Source organism: Natator depressus, chromosome 24 (genome assembly GCF_965152275.1).
Source record: "Natator depressus isolate rNatDep1 chromosome 24, rNatDep2.hap1, whole genome shotgun sequence".
Lineage (NCBI taxonomy): Eukaryota > Metazoa > Chordata > Testudines > Cheloniidae > Natator > Natator depressus.
The window spans coordinates 1,281,467-1,301,975 of NC_134257.1; the positions used below are offsets into that span (position 1 = coordinate 1,281,467).

General features: G+C 47.8%; 2 protein-coding genes across 14 annotated transcripts in view; both read left to right on the forward strand.

Moving 5' to 3' along the window:
• Positions 1-11,073, forward strand: part of TPM3 (tropomyosin 3) — a 36,321-nt gene extending 25,248 nt beyond the window's left edge. For 2 of the 13 annotated variants that reach the window (XM_074938369.1, XM_074938375.1), the window contains 4 exons: positions 248-323; positions 1,018-1,080; positions 1,335-1,404; positions 8,128-8,217. In XM_074938369.1, the coding sequence (XP_074794470.1) occupies positions 248-323; positions 1,018-1,080; positions 1,335-1,404; positions 8,128-8,207 (289 nt within the window). In that variant the 3' untranslated portion in view covers positions 8,208-8,217. Of the gene's footprint in view, positions 1-247; positions 324-1,017; positions 1,081-1,334; positions 1,405-3,232; positions 3,312-3,921; positions 3,941-8,127; positions 8,218-9,851 lie in introns of those variants that run through there. The other 11 variants (XM_074938370.1, XM_074938376.1, XM_074938364.1 and 8 more) reach the window with 10 other exon arrangements.
• Positions 11,074-15,510: 4,437 nt separating this feature from the next.
• The window catches only part of NUP210L (nucleoporin 210 like), a 43,960-nt gene continuing 38,961 nt past the window's right edge, over positions 15,511-20,509 (forward strand). The window contains exons 1-5 of the mRNA XM_074938387.1: positions 15,511-15,773; positions 17,184-17,320; positions 17,863-17,994; positions 18,914-19,007; positions 19,628-19,778. Of these exons, the coding sequence (XP_074794488.1) occupies positions 15,511-15,773; positions 17,184-17,320; positions 17,863-17,994; positions 18,914-19,007; positions 19,628-19,778 (777 nt within the window). The remainder of the gene's footprint in view (positions 15,774-17,183; positions 17,321-17,862; positions 17,995-18,913; positions 19,008-19,627; positions 19,779-20,509) is intronic.

A 20,509-nucleotide genomic window follows, 5' to 3' on the forward strand; every position in this document is an offset into this window, starting at 1 on the left:
TGGACAAGGCACTAAGAATAGGTGTCTGTAGTCAGTGCCTGTGTGGGTGTTCACTTCATACAAAGCTGCCTCTAAACTCTCCTGACAGCCTGGAAGTGAAATCTCACCTGGTGTGGTCACGTGAGATCTGTCTCCTAAATAGCTCTCCAATCTCCTCTGCACATGGATTCACTTTTTTCATCTTTCCTGTGTTGTCTCCCTCCCACTTTTCTTTCCTTCTCTCCTGCCTTTTGTAAAACCTCCACAGTAAATGTTCCGAGCTGGAGGAGGAGCTGAAGAATGTCACCAACAATCTCAAGTCTCTTGAGGCTCAGGCTGAGAAGGTAGGCCTGCCTTGCAAAGGGCCAGAAGCCTGCAGGCACTCCTGCATGGGCCTCTGACTAAAGAGCACCCAGTGAGATGGGAATGCTCCCTGGTCTGTGGAACTTGTAATGGCCTTAGCATGAGGCTGAGTTGTTACAGAATCAGTCTGCATGTCCTTGGGAGCTGCAGACATGGGTGTGCCAATGGTTTGAAATGCAGAGCTAGTAGTCATGAGTGTCTGACTCCTTGTCTCTAGAGACAAGGTGGGTGAGGTAATCTCCCATTGGTCCAATGTCTGTTGGTGTATGGGGGGTCGTGGTGGTCATTGTCTTAAGCTGTTCCAAGGTTGGGGCGGGGAAGCTTCACAGGCAACATGAGTATAAGGCATTGGCTGCCTGGCTGTGAAGCAGACTTATTCATCCATGTGCCTAATGCTGAATGTCAGACACATGGGTCTGGGGTTGGTTTCCTAACCACCTCCTGGTGGATAAGCATGGTGTGAATTACTGTCTTGAGCCAGCCTCCTTGTGGCTGGCCCACTTGGTGCAACATCTTTAGGCAGGAATTTTGTGTTGTGGTACAAGAGTGAGCCTCTAACCTCCCCTCTGCAGCTGAGGTCTGGACCTAGTGACTCTCAGATTTCAGGACCTATTTGTGGGAGGTGGTTAATAGCAGTTAGTGGCACTGGGATTTGACTCTCTGCCTCTTCCACAGTACTCTCAAAAAGAGGATAAATATGAAGAGGAGATTAAGATCCTGACAGACAAACTTAAAGAGGTGAGTGGCCACTTCTCCAGGGTCTGAAAGCATGTTCCCAGGGGTGTGGGATTTGGATAAACCTCTTGAAAGGGGCTGTCAGCCACCAGAGTCTAGATGCCAGGACCAGGACACCTCATTCTGAGGCTGGCCACACTAGCTTGACTTCACTGTGGTAGACTCCTCCTAGATCAGTGTCATGGGCCCCATGTGTCTACAGATGCAAAGTTAAGAACCATTGACTAGTTCTGTATTAATTGGCTGTTTTCTGTCAGGCGGAGACCCGTGCAGAATTTGCTGAACGATCAGTAGCCAAACTGGAGAAGACCATTGATGACTTGGAAGGTATGTTTTTGAGGACTGGTGTGGCAAAGATCACTCAGATGGGCCAGCTGAGTCTATTGCCCAAGATGGCATGGGTGGTGCTGGAGCTTATGGGAGGGGAGCTGACAGGCTACCCCTGATCAGAATATTCTCTTGATTACTCACTTCATGGGCATGGCCTATTCTGGTTCAGCCTGCTGGCTGTCAAGTGGTGTGAGCTGAAGCTAGAGCTGCTGAGTCAGACTCTGGACCTGGTATTTACTGTTAAACAACCCAGCTCAGTCTCTGCACTGAGGCTGAATAAGTGTTGGTGTAACATGTTCCTAGATTACTGCTTGGCACTCAGGTGTCACCTGGCCACTCCAGACTAAGCAACTGGGATTTCCATGCATTTTGTTGCTTAAAAGGCATTTGTGTTGACAGGATAACTCATTCTTGAGTCTGAAATTTCTGGAGTGGGATTGGGAAAAGCTTTTGTATGGTGTCCTGAGAACCTCAGTAGGTAGGGACAGTAAGATGTTTGTCAGGCTAGTGTAGCTGAAACCCATGGTATAGGTTTCTATAACTAGGTACAAGCAAGTAGTCATACAAGACCCACTAAGCCATTGCTTAGGTGGTGCCAGCCATGGAGTATAGCAACTTCCAACACATGGAATGGCTCTCTGGTCTTCAGCACTACCCTAAAACCCATTTAAATTCCTCTTAGATGAAATCTCAACTATGACTTTTCACAGTCTTGAAGGGTGGTGGGAGGCCACAACTCAACCTGCCCTGACTCAATGACTTAAGCAGTCAGAGTCTCCTGTTGATTCCCTAGCTTTTGGTAGCTCAAAATAGTGAAGACTTTGGTCTAACAAGCTCTGATGTAGCCAAGAAGCTAGACTCTTGCAAAGATAGCTTCAGTCTAGAAATCATGCTGTCAGCACAGTGAATACTACCACCTGAGCTGTACTTTCAGCCACAAACAGATCTAGATGTTTCATGGTAAGCCAGTTAAGCCTTCCATGGGGTAACTTCATTACAACTGCAAAAATATCTGTTGCATGCACTGCTTGAAACATTGATCATGAGACAGTTGGCTCTGATCTACAAGCCTGCTGCTGAAGAGACAGTTTAAGACTGAACCAGACATGGTCCTCTGGGCACTCTGTGGAATAATGTAACAGCTGTACTGTAGCCAGAAGTCCTATTTCCTTGGAATTAAGTGGAGCTGGAAAGATCAGTACTAAAACTCTCATAAGACTGGATTCCAAGCCTCCAATTAAGACAGGTAACACAGGTGTAGTTTGCATGCTAGGATTTCTCCTGTTAATTGTACATGCTCTCTCTGTAATGGGAATTCCCTACATCTTTAGACTAGATGACTAAAGCCACTAAGCATGGTGACCTTGGGGTTTCCTATTGAAACTGAGATGAAAACACTTAGCTGATCTCTGTCCTCTAGCTCAGGAAACCAGTTCAGCTCCCCCACAAAATGGGGGGTGGGGGCAGTTTCTTGCTTCATTGCTTAAACCTCTCATCATTGGTTACTGCAGATCCAGTCAGGCAGGTGACCGTTGTGAGTCAACACATCTTAAGTTGCATTGCTTTGAAGTTATTGGCCTTCTCAAGGAACCTGTATTTGTAATCTGCAAGGCACTTGATTAAACTAGACCAAACCTGGGTCCTGTCTCTAAACAAAATCAATAGATGGGTTCCTAACTACATTGAGTTGCAGCTTTTTCACCTCTGACTTCATTTTCTCCTGTTCCTGGATTCCATGCTGCATTTCCTGCATCTGGGTATTTGGACTATATTCCTCTTCCTTTCTTATTGTTTTTTCCCTTTGTTCTCCTCCAAACCTCTTTAGATGAGCTCTATGCACAGAAACTGAAGTACAAAGCTATTAGTGAGGAATTGGACCACGCCCTCAATGATATGACTTCCATGTAAATATCAGCTGGCTGTGGTGTGGGGTTTGCCTCTGCTTGAGCAGGCTAAACAGCCAGAACTTGCTTGGTTTGCTGTGATTGATAATTTACACAGACTGGTAGTGTTTCCTGCAGGTCTCTGCCTCTAGATTAATGCAGTGGTGTCTGTCAGCATGCTGTGACTAACTCTTAAGTTAGATTGTGATGTGCATGTACAATACTAGTAAGATGCAGTGCTAGCTGGGAATGAACCAGGATGGGTGTGAATTCATTTAATTTGTGCCAAGTAATGCAGTTCCCAGTTACTCAGAGAAGGCTTCCTGCAGGAGTGACAATGTGCCATTGTTTTGCAAGATCTAGTGTGGCAGAAGCTGCAGTTAGTGCTAGTCAAATCTCAGGGATACGTGATCCTGGGATTGAGAAGATAGCCAAAACTAGTTTGTTACTCTAGCTTTGTGGCTTGTGGACTCTGCATGCTCCCTTGCCCACTAACCGAGGAAGGGGCTGATACTCACTCAGAAGTAAGCATTCTTGCTTCTAACATCTGAAAACTCCATAAACCCAGTTTGCTGTGTACAAAGCCTTAAGGGCCTCTTAAAACAAGTGTCTCCTTCTCTATTTCATACAGATAAATCTGTGATTCCAAACTCCACTTTGGATTTGCCTCTGCCTCTGCTTGGTGGCTTGTTCTGCATCTGCACTCTTCACTATGCTCTTTCTGCTACTCTCTGAATTCCAGTGCCCTTGTCCAGTTAGGCTGTATGCAGGGCATCCCTGGGAATAAACACTGAATGCACTGAAACTCAGGAGCAGTTGTGCTGCATTTGCCCTCAAACAAAGCTTCCTCTGTATGACCTATTGTGCCAGACACTGCTGTGCTCAGAGGGGCTGCTGTTTCAGTATGTCTGGGTACAGGGGCTGAGTGTAGCAGGGGGTGTTTTTGTTCTCATCTGCATATTTCATGTAGAGTCATAAAGCTCCTTTTGTACTTCCTATTGCTTGAGCATGATGTCACTCTAAGGAACAACTTGATGTATACATTGATGATGAGTGAAATGGCTGGTGCTGCTGAGCCATGGATTTCTGGACTTGCTGCCTGATGGAAACAGTTTGTGTTGCCTCCAGGCCCATGTAACTCCCCTGTGTCCGTGGAATATATAGACATTGATGCACGAAGTTCTTTCTTCTGCTGTTTGTTCTTGGCTCATGTCTGAATTGCATATCTGCAAACAATACAAAGTGCTGAGTGCTCCAAAGGACTGAATGGTTCCTTGGAGTTGTAGCAGGAAATCTGAAGCTGCATTTGTATCCTGGTCTTGGTAGTTAATGGATCACACCTGATTCCCCTTTAGGATGCAGTCAGCATTGGAGCAATCAAATGCTGGCTCACTGTAAAGTCACTATGTACACCTTGTCTGCTTTACCCTGGTCAGTGATCCACTTGGCTGGATGCAAAAGCTAACAAACATAGGAAAGCACATATATGAATTCCAGCTGGACAGGATTGGTCAGATGCTAAAGCTGTACCAAATTTTACTTGTGTGGAGACCAAGATCCTGGCTTCTGTAGTGCAAAATGTCCATCTGAGGGGTGTAGAAGCTAATGTAGGAAATCCATACATGCCTCTTGGCCAAAGTGCTTGGACTGCAGATATGGGGGAGTGTAGGGCTGGGTTCACAGCTGGTGGTAGGAACCAGTTGTGCTGCATACAGACTTGTCATTTGACTTGCACAAGTTACTAGAACTCTTGGGGATTATGAACACTACCCAGGTTGACATAATCGTGTCTGTGGCTCACCAAATCTCTCTCCTTTCCTGTTCCTCAAATTTTCACTTTGTCCTGGAAGTCCTGGTGTAAAGTCCAAACATAACCCTTCATGAGCCAGATCTTGGTAACTGAGGCTATGTACTCTGTAGTTCAGAAGACCCAGAAGACTTGCCCCAGCCTGCTCTCACTTTACTCTACTCTTCAGCTATGTAGCCCCTTCCAGTTCACTCAGCTGGCTTACAGCAGCTCCCAGTCAGAATGGTACCATTGCAAGGGGCTGTGCAAACACAGTAAGAGTCCCTGCCCTGAAAAGGCTACATGCTGACTTGTTGGGAAGCAGCTGTAGTGGCTTGAAGCTCTGAGATGCTGAAGTTTGCCTGTTGCATCATATGAAGACATTGGCACTTATAACCTTCATGGAAGCCACCTTTAGCGTTTCTCAAACACATTTCCCACCACCCCAGTGTAATAAAGCACAAGTAACTAGTCATCGCACTGAAATTTTTGCCCTTGGAAACATTCCCCGCTTGTCTGATGTCACCACTCCTGAAGGAATGAGGTTCAAAGTGCTATGGCTTCCTGCCCTTGACCTAAACATTCTCACTTTGGGCTGGGAGGCCAAGAAACCGCTACTTCCAATAACTTGTATTGAAATCAACAGCTCCAAGTAGCTCCCCTGGGGTCTGACTTTTCAATGTAAATTGAAACCTCCAGGGACTGGGGTGTCAGCAGGCCCCCTCCCGGCCAGTCATGCTAGATAACACCTGCCAGTAGTGTTCTGAATGGATGCTTGGGTGCTGCAATTCCTGGCCTGGGCTTGTGAAAGCTTTGTGGCCCAACCAGCTTGGTTGGCACATGCCAGGCAGGCTGACATGAGGACCAGGCTCAGCAGCTCTCCACAGTGGCCAGTGGAGAAAGTGACTGAAAGCTGCCTGCAATGCTGGTGAGAGCCACAAGGCCACCCTTGCAAGGCTGGGGGTGTTTCATACCAGTCTAGCTGAAATCATGGGCTCAAGAACAAGTGCTGTCTAGCTACTGGATTCTCCTCCCTTGGGTCTGGGCAGTAAATAAATGGGGGGGGAGGAATCCATTTGGTTCCTCCCTCTGCTCCCCAGTATGGAGATGGCTCTGGCAGTCACCGTAAAGCCCTTCTCTGGCTCAACTGAAGGCCACAGGCAGTTACACTCACACTGGCATTACATGTTCATGCTTTGCTCACCAGGGCGCACTCAGACCTGACCAGGGTGACCAGTCTGCCCAACCAAGGGCTGAAGTGGCAGCCTGTTCTGTTTCAAGGCAGTCTGGGCTCCTGGCAGAGTGGGTCCCAGCTCCCCATCCTCCTCCGAGAAGGAGGTGTCAGTGTGCTGGGACCTGTAGTCTAGGCTCTAACTATTAGAGGCCCCCTCTAGAAGACCAGAGCACACAGCAAACACAGCCCTGCCCCCAGAAATCTTGTCATGGGGGAACTGGCTGTATTGGTTCCAGGTGTGGCATCTATAGAGGCTCCGATTAACTAAAAGTGGGAGGTTCTTGTGCTACTGCCATCTGCTGGTCCAAGTGCCTGGGTACTGGGGACCACCACAGTGGCTGTCCAGGCCAGAGCCATTATGAAACCGTCTCCATGGTCTTGATGTCCTAACATTAGGCTGAAGATTAACTAGCTCAAAGAGCAGTTTGAGGGCAGAGAACACCTGTAAACCCCTAGAACAGTTTCCCCCGAAGCATGTTGCTTGATTCAGGAGGTGAGCAAGAGGATAGCTAGTGACTTCCCACTGACCCCAGGATGCTGACAGGAACCTGGAATTCCATTCTCAAGGTGGGGTTTCAGTGGGGCTAGGAGGAGCTTGCCATTGTCAGGCCTGCTGACTTGCCTCTTTGCAAGGGCCACATTTTAAGGGCCTGCACTTGTACTAGGCTAGCAGCTTCTACTGACCAGTGCACACCTGTGTGATCTTAATGGTACAGTGCAGCTGAACAAAACCATGCCCCCTCCATCCATCCTTCCTTCCCCCAGCAAGAGGGAGTACTGGGAGCACAGGAGTCCCTTGAGGCAGTCTATCAAGAGATGACTGTCCTGTGTGTGGGGTGGGAAGGTGTTTAATCGGAGGGACTCAAGAAAGCAGTGAGCGAAGGCTGTTAAGTTACTGGGAAGGACCTATGCCTGAGCTGGGCTCCCTTGCTACCCACAGGACCAGTCTGGTGGTTAGCTTGGCTAGTTGTGCTCTGATAGCGCACAGCTTTGGAGCCCACTGGTCTGGTTTTGGAAAGTTGGCAGGCTCCCATGAACTGGCTGCTGTTTGAGAAGATCCAAGACCCTTGCTCGGAGACTTCGAGCATCTCAGTCTGTGGTGCTGCTGGGTGCAGGGCTGGCAGGTCTCCCTCGGCACTTCTGTGGTGGATCATCCTGCTACTGGTTCTGTGTTCAGCAGCAGGGTCCTGGAATCTACCTCTGCTCCTCAGTTAGCTTTGAAAGCAGATGAGGCTTTTGGTCCTGTGTCCATGTTATAAACCCATCATGAGTTGCTAAGCATGACTTACTGGCAAAGTCATGGACCATGACTGCTGTCCTGCATCCTTTCTGAGGGACACTGATGAGCACTGGCAGCTCCCCAGTTTCTGGTCACATGGCTGCACTGTAAGCAAATGGGGTTGCCTGAGTGCTAGTCTTGATCTAGCCATGTCCTTCCTGAATTGTTCAGAGTCCAAAGGGTGTATCCAAAGGCTCTCCTGTTCCTGGGCATAAAGAACACCCATTACCCTTCAGGCTTCATTTTCCAGGGACAATCCATCTTCCTTCCTGTGCCTCCATAAGCCCTCATAGGACTCCTACTCTGGCCACACTTGGCTTCTACCACAGGCTTTCTGAGCTGAAAAGCAAGTCAGCAGTGCTGGTCTCCTGTCTCCATGCCTCCGTCCGTCCGTAAAAACAAGCTGTGACTTCTCTCTAAGCCCCACATGTTAGGGACAGGTTGTATGACTTGCTCATCTTGGTACTCTACTAACCTTCCCTTTCTCTCTTTTTCTCTCTTCCTCTTGTTTCCCCTAATCCTCCTGTTGCTGATGCAGAGCGCCTGTACAGCCAGCTTGAGAAAAATCGCCTGCTCTCTAACGAGCTGAAGTTAACGCTGCATGATCTGTGTGACTGAGAAGGTGGCCCACTAATGACACTAAACAAGCTTATTTGTGAGCACCAGGGCTGTGGACCACAGTGAAATCTGATCATTCTTAACAGACTGGCAGATTAGCAGACTTTGTGCAATTACTGCTATTTAATGAGGCAGCTAAAGTCTATCCTCTAATGTACTTATTTTTTTCAAAGGTAACCTGTTCTCCATGCCTAACCCTCCCCAGGAGTGTAATTCCTCCTGGTTCTGATCAGTCTGGGCAGTCTCACTCCACTAGTGCCACAGGGAGTCCCTGGGGGCTGCTGCTCTGGCTCCCCCAGCCAACTGTGATGTGGGGGCTGGCTACATTGGAGACCTATCTGTTAGATGAGTTGCTGTAGAAGCTGCTTTTGACAATATCCGATGTCTGTAAGTGCTGTGACTGACCACCTTACTATATGCTGAATGTCTGTAGGATCTCCTGCTGCATGGATTGATGGCTGTTTCTGATGATGATAAACCACTGGCCTTGTGGTCTGTAAGACAAAATGCAAACCTGTGCTGCTTTATTAAAGCCAAGCTCCATTCGGAAGGCCTGTGGAGAAGCCTGGTTACTGTTAAGACCACATGGCCTGGGGTGTGGAGAGGCATCTTGGGAGTGAGTTGCTGTTGTCCAAGGACTTACTGAGTTGGAGGCTGTGACTGCAGCCACTGTAATGGCAAGCATGCGTAAGCTTGGAAATACCCCCCTTGAGAGCCTGCTTGGGAAAAGCCCATAGATCCTGCAGTCCATGTGTCTTGGGCAGAGCTGCCTCTGGAGTCTCTAGCAAGGTGCCATGCCTTGCCCTGAAGGTCTGAGTAATGCACACAATTTCTCTTGCTAATCAGCAGTGATTACACTTTGGAGACCCTAGGTTTGTGTACAGCAGTGGGGGTAAGTGGGCAGCCTGTTTCAAGCTGTCTAAAAAGCAAACAGCTCGACAGCTTGTGAAGTGGTCCTGCATGTTGGTATGTCAGGGCCACCCTTGGAATAAGGTTGATTCAGGTCAGCTGTGGGGGATCGACTTTCCTGGCTTCTGAAACACATTTTTAGCCTCCAGGGCAGACCAGCATCCCATGGTCTTGCTAGCCCACTGCCCACTGACCTAGACTAGTCTCTCTCCTTCCTCAAGGACTCACCTCCTCTCCCCCCAAAGAGTCTGGCTGTTAGCAGGTGGTCCCATGACCTTTCTGACCAGGCTTTTAATATCTGCCAGTGATCACCTGGAGGGGGACCAGTTAGTCTGGCTGAAAGGAATTGCTCATTATGTTTTGACTTGGGTTTGCAGCAGTCTCTGCACACTACCATTAGGCAAACAAAGCAACTCTCTGGGTTTTGAGATCTGGGAATGTAAGAGGCATACTGCTGAAGCAATGGGAGATCTGGGGGAGGCTAGCTTCAGTCTGACACATCTGCATGCCAAGTTCTGACTCTGGAGATCTTGCTGCTCAGGAAGTACCAGCAGCTCAAGAGGCAGAGGCCGGGAACAACACTTTGAACTCCACAGCTTGTGGCTGCAAGTGGCCCTGCACCAAAGTCTAATGAGGAGCTAACCAAAGCAGTGTGCTGGGGGAAGAGTTAATGCAGGTCTCACCAGTCACATAAGTACAGCCCCTGCTAACCTGTCTAACTCTTCCTCCCACTAGATAAACTGAAATCCACCAAAGAGGAGCATCTCTGCACACAAAGAATGCTGGACCAGACCCTGCTGGACCTGAACGACATGTAAAGGATCTCTGCCATCGCCTCTGCCCCACCCAGCGACTCGCTGGGGGCCAGCCCAGCCAGAGCTGCCCTTTAACCCCAAGGGTTACCTTCTCTTGCCAATTCAACCAAACCAACTTCTGCCAAGTCACCTGAGGGTTAAAGGTCACCAGGTTGGGCAGAGCCTTAAACAGCATCATTAAGGGAAATACAAACCAATGCAATAATGTCTGGAGAACGTGTGAGATGTACACATTTTGTAACTACCTTTTTTGTAGCAACCATTGTAAACATTCCAAATAACTCTGGGGCTCACAAGCTGCACCTAAAAGAAGCTATTGGCTTTAAAATTTGATGTTGACCTCTTTAGCTCATCAGCTCTGGTCCCCTTTGCCTTGCTCCCAGGGAGAAGCAGAGGTGGGACAGTTCTGGCTCTGGCTGTTAAGTTCAAGTCGCCTGGCTAGGAATGCAGGGAGCCTTTCTGCTGGGTACTAATGCATCCTGTCATAACAGGAACTCCTGCAGGAGCAGATGGCCCAAAAAGGGACATTCAGTTTCTCAGCCTTAAAGTTTCTCCTTGCATGGTAGAGCCGTTGGAGCAAAGAGGAGAGGTCTGTCTTTTTCTAAAAGACCAAACCTGGTCTCTTTGAACACTCATGAATGGAAGGATTAATCACAGGGGCCTCCTGGCCCTGTATGTGCCAGTCACACCCCTTTGGCCATTGACTAGAGAAGCAGCCCCTCTAACCCATTGTTGCCACTGGGTTTGAATCTGCCTTCACTAAGTGCTATTGCACTGAGCTTTATCACTCATTGCTGATCAATTGTAACAGCTCATCTATAAAACTGCCTCTTGTGTGAAGAGCTTTGCTTACACTGAGGGGATCCCTTCAGTCCCCCGTTACCCAGGAGTACTCTTATTGTCTTGAATCGGGTCCAAGCCACATTGCAGTGCACTGTTGAAGTTCTGTTTGTGAGGCACAGTAGTGAGATCTGCGAGAGGTCTGCATCGTGTAGCTTAGGCTTGAGAGAGGCTCGTTGGTTGTGGTGGTTTTAGGGGCCAGTTAGAGGAGAACCTATATCAAGTGTTTTGATACTAAAATTGACAATTGTCTTTTGAAATAAAAACCATTCCCACCATGCTGGTTTTAGACATAATGGGCTTTGATTGAAATAAAGCTGCTGTACACCCACGGGCGCCGTTTATGTTTAAGGATTGGGATGTGCATGAACTGGTCACTAGTTCTTCCGTCAACTGCAGCTGACCACAGCCCCATACAAAACTTCTGGTGGTGCTACTAGATGCTCAACTGATGCTCTGTAAGCTACTTCAGGGTCCCAGCTGACCTGGTGGGGAAGGGGGCACTTGGATACAGGTAAGCAGTTCAATGGACAATTAACTTCTTGCTTGCACCAGATAACCAGATGGTAACTGTGTAATGACTCTCTGCCTCCTTTGCACCCAGAGTCAGTAACTAAAGCAAGGTGCCAAACTAGACCTTGCCACAAGTGAGCTCTCTGGAAATGTAGCTATTTTACTCACAGCTACAGCAATGTATAATCATCCCTCTTTCCAAGGGCTGTATCTTCCACAGGGTTAAGCTTAGCCCCCTGCCCAAAAGCCTACCTTTTTTGGGTACCAAATCTGAGCTCATGTTATCTATCGAACCTTTTTCTCTTTTCAGGAGTTAAAGGAAGAAGTTCCTCTTTAAGGCAAGACAAACCAAAACCCACCACCCCTGCAAAACCTGTTCACATAGCTGATAAACACCATAAGGGACAGAGTCCAGCTCCCCTTGGAATATTTCCAACACCCGCTGCAAAAAAAGGAAAGTCCAACTAGCCTTAAGACAGGGAGTGGAACTACCTGATCGCTACTGCCAGAAGAAATGTTAACTAAAATGGCTGCTGTTTGCAGCTTTCTATGTGCATGGCAGAGGACAGCTCTAGGCTTGTAAGAAAGTGTTTAGTGTGAAGTATTGCTGTTTTCAGTCTTTTCCTTTTCCACAGAATAACCCATTTTTCATCCCCTATAGAAATGCAGTGATCTGGGACGCTGCTTTTCCCATCTACATTTTCCTTTAATATGTAGCCTAAACCCCCTCAAGAAATCTTGGTGGTGAGGATTTTAACAGATAGGGCAGTTTGTGCCAAATATTTTAAGCTAGAACAACTTGTTTCTTTCCTGAAACATGTAAATGTTTGTAGTGAGACTCAAACTTTTAAAAGCTCTGATCTAATTATACAGCTACCTTAACTCTGTCGGTTGTCTCTCCTGTTATCCTCTGCCTGTACAATGTGCTTTTCCCTTAAATTTGAGAGAGGACAAAGTCTATGGCCTGAGCAGTAGCACTAACTAAACCTATAGGGCAGTCACTTTCCTCTCTAGCCCCTAGCTCTAACTAGACTAGGCAGGAGTCTAATAAAATATAAGGAGCAAATATTATGGCAGTTCTACAGCTGGCTTTAAATTCCAGTTGGGACCTAAAATGGCTGTGGAAAAATAAGCTAAATTGGACCAGCTGTTGTACATAAAACTGCAAGGCAGAAGCTCTGTCAGTGTATGTAGAAATCCAGTTAGGGAGAGTAAATTAGAAAAAGATTTTAAGACTGGCTTCCACTGTAGCTAAACAATTCCAGCTTGGGCTTGTCTGGCCTCCCTGCAGGCATGTCAGGGGAGTGGGGAGCAAGTGGCATAGGCACCAGCCTCTGAAACTAAAGATCTGACAATTATAGGGCAACAGGTGAGGAAGGGCAGCTGGGGAGATGCTGCAGTGACTTGCCTAGTGCAGAGCTCCACCCCCTCTCATTACAGCCCTGGGTGCAGTAAAAATAACCCCCCCAAAACCTTATTTGATCAGCTGCAGAAGTTTTTTTAAAAAGGGGGGGTGAGGGGAGGAAAAAGCCCCTTCAGCTAAATGGGGCAGATGTCACTGGCTCTGCTTCTGTTTCCACTTGCACCAAAGCTTTCTGAGGATCAAAGGACAAGGAATTTTGGTGCTGTAGCTACAGGCCCAAGCCTCAGCCTCCTGGGCCCTGGACAAAGCTGCACTTTCCCCCAAAGAGCTTTCAGTCCCAGTGTAAGATGAGAAGTCATTAGGTGTTGGAGAGCACAGGAAACACAATCATAGAACAGAGGGTATTTTTCTATGCTGTGCTGGTTTCTGCTTGCCTTCTAGCTCAAGCTCCTTGGTGTGATTTCTAGGCCTTTGCATAGACCTGCTCTTCATCACTAGTCTTTGCCCTATCTCTCCACCCATTTAATTTCTGCCACCACCTCGTGCCTGACCACTTGAGGACTCCTATGCTTGCTTGTTTTCCTGCAGAAAAATGACTTTGAGGGGGAAGCAAAGGGAAGCCACAGAAGCCGCCATGGCAGTATGTTTTGGGTGCACAGGGCACCCATCAGAGATAAATTACTGGGGGGGTGGCGGCAGGACTAGGGAAGACACCTGGTGGCTCCTACTATGGGATGGGCTCAGCTGCTAGTCCTGGCTGGGCAGGACAGGATAGGACATCCTCTTCCGCTGCATGGCAGCCGGGGCTGAGTTAGACTGACTCCCAAATTTCTCCCCTGGCTGTAGGAAGCGCTACAAACTACCCTGTTCTTCCTGCACCCATCGCTTCTCAGCTGCAGGGGGAGGGATCCCTGTACAGGGAGCTGCTCCCCCATCTGCTCAAGCCCCATGCGTCCAGACCCCCTCATACCCAGTCCCTCCCACTGAGCTTCATCCCCCCCACACTCAGAACCCCCCCAGATGAGCTGCACTTACCCTGCACCTGTACCACCCCAACAGATCCCCACCCTACTAAGCTCCTACCAGTTGCACCTGGATCCCAACACTACTGTGCCCCACTCCCCCAGCAACTGAGCCCCCCTGCACCCAGATTCCCCTGCTGAGCCCTAACCACCTTCACCTGGACCCCCCCTCCTGCAGAGTCCCATTATTGTTGTACCCAGAACCCCCCAACAAGCCCTTGTGCATCCAGATTCCCCAAACACATGGATTTCCCCCCACTGAGCTGCCTGAACCCAGATTGCCCCACCCAGAAAGCCCCTTCACACTTGGATCCTGCCTGCTCACACCCCCTGTAGAGGGGCAGGGCTCTGGGGTGTTTTCTGGGCAGGCCCAGTCCTTGCTCTGTGTCAGGGCTGCGTCCAGCCTCACCGCTGAGTCTGTGTCCCAGGAGGGGGAAGCTGCACAGTGATCACCCACCTCCGTGCAGCCACGGGCCTGTGGTCCACAATGCCATGCTGGAGCCTCCACATTTATTTGACAAAATATGCAGAATTTTAAAATGTGTGCAGAATTTTTAAATTTTTTTGGCACAGAATGCCCTCAGGAGTACTCCTTCCATTAGGCACCTTTCCTGCATGCAGGGGTGCTGAGAGCCACTGAACCAAACTGTAAACCCAGAGAGTATGGAAACCATTTCAAGCCAGCCCCTGCAGCGGCACCACCCCCTAGTTCCCGCCTGTATTCTTTTGTATACTTTTGCCTGTATTCTCACAAGCCATGCCCAAGGGCCTGATTCTGCCTCTCCCACACTCACGTGCTTCAGTGGAACCCATTTCCTTGCATTGTAAACTCTTGGGAGAGGGACTCAGCCTTTGGGTAGGTGTAAGTGTGCCATCAGTGCTCACCAAATAAAGCACTTCGCTGAACCGAGCCACTCAATGAACTAGGAAAGAGCCGAAGCCCAGCTGGTTTCTCCAAGCTTGTGCTTTCCTTCTGCTGTATGGGGACACCTAGAGGCTGCTCTGGGGATCCCTCCAAGACATTTGGGGTTGGCTTTTGCTGGGTGGGGTAAAATCATTGTTGCCAACTCTATGAAGATTTTTATCACAAGTTCCAAGCTGTGGGGTATTTCTCAACACCCCAGTACCTGGAGGCACACCACGGGGGGAGACTCAGCTGTCATTTAAAAAAAAAAACATTTTTAGGCCTCACAATTGTAGAGAAACTTGGAGCCATGACCTGTATGTGCCCATCTGGAAAGCAAACACCAAAATATATGATTTGGGGGGCCTGGCTCATGGCTATTGAGGACTGGCAATCTAGTTATCTTAAGCCTTTTGCTCCAGCTTCTGCCCCCGACCCGTATCTTCCTTCCTCACCCCATTGTCCTCTCCCGCCCCTACCCTCGCCCGGCCCCTTCCTCTCTGGGCTCCTAATGCCTGGGTCCTCCTGAGACCTTCCAGTGCAGCTGGCTCTGGTGTGGAACCGGCTGCGCGCCAGGAGCCGCCCCAACAGCCGGCGGGGTCGGTGACTTTGCGGCCCCGGAAATGGCAGCGGGATGTGCCAGGTGCAGGCCGAGCAGCCGGTGCCCCCGGTCTAAGTTAGTCCTGCTCCCGACCCCGGTGGGACCTAGGGCTGCAGCCAGCACGCCAGCGCTGGCCCTGGGAGCGCTGCAACGCCCTGCCCGCCCCTCGCGGGCAACCTGCGCAGGCGCAGTGGACAGACGCTGTGCCCCACCCGCCCGCGCCCCGAACCTAGCGGAGCATGCGCAGTTGTTGGGCTAAGGAGCGGCGGGCGGCGAGCCGACGCACGCGCTGTGGGACGCGGAGAGGCGGGTGCCGCGCCGCACGCGGAGAGGCGCATGCGCAGAGCTGTGGCTGCGTGCCCGCGAGCGGGAGCTGAGCCCTACGGCAGCCGCCATCTTGTCCCCGCTCCGTTCCTCGTCTTCGGCATGAGGCTGCCGAGGCGGGGCCGGCCCCCCCCGCTCCTCCTCCCCCTCCCCTTCCTGCTGCTCCTGGGCCCCGCCCGCCCCTTCAAGCTCAACGTGCCCAAGGTGCTGCTGCCCTTCAGCCGGGAGCTCCACGTCTCCTTCGTGCTGGAGGCCGAGGGCGGCTGCTACTCCTGGTGAGGGGGCGGGGCCTGCAGGGATGGGCGGGGCCTGTGGGAATGGGGGAGGGGCTGTGGATAGTCGGTGTAGAGATGGGGGGCACCAGGGTTTTTGGACTGTGGCTGTGGGGTTCGGGGAAGCCCGGCCTGGTGATGGGGGGGGGGGAGGCCCTTACTGGGGGAAAAGGGGAGCATAGGGTTGGCCTAGGGGAGAGGCCTGGGCTGGAGGGAGCTTGGCCTTGGGGCTCAGTGAGTGCCAGCCCCGAGAGACGAGGAGGAGGTGGGTCTATGGCGGTGCTTAGGGGGTAGGGAGCTGGGCCTGCGGTAGGAGAGAGGGGCCCAGATCTCTCTTCCGGAGGAGCCTGCGTTGAGGGGAGCAGCTGAGCCTGTGCTGAGGGGACAAGAAGGATTTTGGGGGAAGTTATGGACGGAGGGGCTCCACTCTTTGGGAGGAGTATATGGGCCTTTGACAGGTTTCAGAGTAACAGCCGTGTTAGTCTGTATTCGTAAAAAGAAAAAAGAAAAGGAGGACTTGTGGCACCTTAGAGACTAACCAGTTTATTTGAGCATGAGCTTTCGTGAGCTACAGCTCACTTCATCGGAGCTCATGCTCAAATAAACTGGTTAGTCGCTAAGGTGCCACAAGTACTCCTTTTCTTTTTTCTTTTTATGGGCCTTTGGAGGGTTAGAGGGATCACAGCCCGTGAGGAAGGCAGGGACCATGGGGAAAGCAGGGTTGCCTTCTTAGTTTGTTTGGTCAGAGCTCTGCGACAGGCCGGATGATCTGGTATCGGGTTGGTTCAGTGGCCTCCTTACCCTGCTGAGCCCTTCTCAGTCATGTAGGTCCTTGTGAATTTCAAAACTAATCATTGGCACATCATTGGTTTTATCCCACGGAGCTCAGTGCACAGTATATTGGTAAGACCAAACCGTGAGTGGGATTTGAGAAACCGTTAGACGTTTATATGGATAACAAGAATTTACAGAATGGCAATAGTGAATACTAACTCCCCTCTCCCGGCAAAATAAATAAACCTGCACAAATTTTGAAAGTGATGTAACCCTTATTCCTTAGGGCTTAAGCCAACCTCTAACTGTTGCCAGTTAGGAAGAAACATTTCCTGGGAGTGGGCATTCCATGACTGCCTGTTGCAACATCATCTTACCAGCCTTTGTGGTGGGACAGGGTACTTTTCTAAATGAATCGCTAGTCTTATCCAATATGGCAGTTCCTATGTATCCTCTCCGATAGCATGCAGCTCACTCATACCAAGGGTAGCATTTCCCTAAAACACTTCCTTATTCTGCGTTGCAGATCCATCTGATTTTGAATCCATGTGTAATAAACTGAAAAAAATCTTCACCTCCCTTATTTTGCCCAGATAATAAAAATATGAATAGAAGAATCCAAATCTCTCTGTTTTCCAGGTATTCCACACGTCATGATACAGTCACCATTGAGCCAATTTACGAGAATGGTACCACTTGTTCGCGAAAAGCTTTGCTGTCTACTCAGTCTACACAGGCCACAAAGCTAAGCAGCGTTGTTATAGCTGAGGAACTTGGTAGGTGGATAAAGAGCAACATGATAGGGAAGGAATTGGGTGTCTAGTAGGGACTTCCAGGGCTGAGATAGAATAGGCTCTTGAAATCACCCAGTCCTTCCCAAAGAGAGACACACAGGATTGGGCACTATGGTACTAGTGCTTTGTCCCATCTGATTTTAATAATGCAAGATATGGAACTGCGGTGTATTTCATTATTTGTTTCAAAATCACAGATTTGAGTGATGTACATGCAAAATAACAGTGACGTATAGTAGGCACACCACAGTCTGCCTGTGGCTCAAGGAAGGACAAAAACAGAAAGTATAACAGTGTAACATCCATGCCCATCCTAGTCCCAGAATGAGCTTATCAGGGACTTTGTTGAGGAATTTGTGCTTTCTGACAAAGGTGCTTCCTCCTCCTCCTCCCAATGATGTAAGAATTGCCACTTCTTTGTTTTGTTTTTGTTTTCAGTAGTACTACCTTCTCAAGATTTGGGAATTCAACATAGATTTATGGGATGTTGAATTAAGGCACACTCATTTATTCTCACATTTTAGTGACAGGCCATTTACTGCGTTGTGACATCATTGTCGATATGATAAACAGTATTGAAATTATCTCCCGAACCCGAGAAATATATGTGGAAGATTCTCCACTTGAATTAACCGTGAGAGCTCTGGATGTTGAAGGTATTGTATATAGGATAAACTTTTGGGGCAACTCCCAGGATTAAACTCTACCTCCTGAGAAACAAGGACATTCCTTAATCTGAGTTTTTTAAAGAATGTATTATGATATGTAGCAAATTTTGTTCCCACCCCCAATGTAGCAACTTTTGCGTGTATCACAAAATCCTATATTTCATGTGCTATGTAATTTTCAGGTAGAGAAAATATGCCTGTTTCTAACTAGTTCCTAAAATGTTTTAATATGAGCAACATGAGAATTTATTGTACTTCTGTTTATCTTTCATTTGGAGTGCATATAATGACTGCTGAGTAAAAGTAGTATCCCACTTAGTGCAAGCGTAACAACTGTGACATTGCAAGGTTCTCAGATGCCACACTAATAAAACTGGTATAAAAACCTAGATAACAGTAACCAGAATTCTTGTTTTCTTTGCTGTTATCCCCAACCACAGAGCTGATTTACTAATAATTGTTTAAAACTGTTATATGCTCATTCCAGTTAATTTCAAGCATGAAAATAAAATAATGTTCTTCTTTTCATCTTAGTTTGTTTTTTGTCTACGTATACATGGGTTTGTGTTTAGGGAGAAGTTGGATATGGTCAGAAATATTTTGGAATATAACGGGCATGGGCAAGTATACAAGATTAAGAAGGGAGAGTTGTCATCAGAAATATTCAACACCTGGAATATGGGCCTGTGGCCTGTTTGTTCACAGTTCTGTAACTGGATGTGAGGAGCAAGGCAACGTAAGGACAGTTGGTGGTGGCATAGTGATAATGCCGGGTTTTTCCTGTTTTCACAGCAGTAGACAGTAGAAGATAGATTAACCCATGTAGCTGTGTAGAACTCCATACTTAAAAATATATGTATTCACCAGCACATGTTTCTGAATCTGTCTGTCTGGTTTCTGTCTTCAGGAAACACATTCAGTAGTTTGTCAGGAATGACATTTGAGTGGAGCATTGCTAAGGATGATGACATGGAAGGCTTAGAACTGTCTAGCAAAATTAGGTAACTATATTTAGAATGATTAATAAATATCATTTGTTGCATTTCGTCCCAGCATCTCATAATGGGGTAGGAAGTACTATTATCCCCATTTTACTTGTGGGTAAATGGGAATGCAGAGACGAGAATTGATTTTCTCAAGGTAACGGTGAGTCAGTGATAGACCTGGATATAGAACCCAGGAGTTCTGATTTCCAGGTTTATGGGCTGACTCTTCAGGCACACAGAAGTACTGCTGCTGGTAAAGTCAGATGCAGTGGAAGCTGGCTGAAAGAATACAGAATACTTGTGGTCTGCATGTCTGTAATAAGTAGACACGGAGTGCGGGTGGAGGGTTCTGTAGTGGATTAGTTTAAGCTCTCTGTGTAGACATTACCTTACTCTGTTCTATTGCCATGTACACCAGGGGGAGGTATATTGTCTCCCTGACTTGGTGATTAATGGATGTGCACATATCAACATAGAAGTTACAGGGGTTTTGTCCCTTTATTCTGGCTAACATAGGTCCTCGTTCCACATAATCCTGTAAAGTTTGTCCTTCGATTTACTAACACTGAAAATATGTTCTGAAATGATCATGGAGATGCTTTTCTGCCTGTAAAAGCCTAGTTTGGTCTTTTTAGGATTTTAAAATACTCTGAAGCAGAGTATTCCCCACCAGACTACATTGTCGAGATGGAACGAGCAGGAAAACAAGGGGATAGGATTCTGGTATCAGGTATCAAAACTGGTGCAGCTATCATAAAGGTCCGAATTCAGGAACCAACTTATAAGGTGAATTCTTACTGTAGAGTTCCCACCTTTAAAATGAAACTTGTGCCTTAGGTAGATCGCAGTTCCAGGCATATGCTTCTTAAAATTATATTTTCTTTACCATCAATACCATTATTTGTCTTTCAGAAGTTACAGGCAATGACACCATTCAAACCATTTTCCATTTAAAGTGTATAAATTTGGTCAGTTTTGATAATACAGTATTGAGAAATATATTGATATATAAATCCCTAAAATATAACCTACCCATGTAGAGCGGGTTAGGAGGACACTCGATTAAAAAACTCACATTTCTGTCTGAACTTGCCTGTAACAACAGCAGATAAAAAACAACACCTAAGGCTATTATAACTAAAGGGTTGGAGAAAAATACTTTTTTTTTTTTTTGGTTACTGCATTTGTCAGCATTTGATGGATAGTCAGTTTCACTGTTATGTTCCCAAAATGATTAATTCAATTTGTATTTTTTGTTGGTTTTGTGAGTCTTTCACACAGCAACAGAAGAAAGAAAAACATTTAAAAAATAGGAATAAGTGATTGTAAAACCACAATAATTAGTAAGAGGACTTGGGCAGATGTAGTATCTGAAACTACTTTTAACCTTTGTTTTAATAAACTATAGAGTTCAAGCTGACCATCCCTTTAACAGAAAATTGCCACATTTTACTGTATCTACGTTCAAATGGTGAGACACTTCTTCCCATGAGTAACTGAAATTTATTTTAAAATAA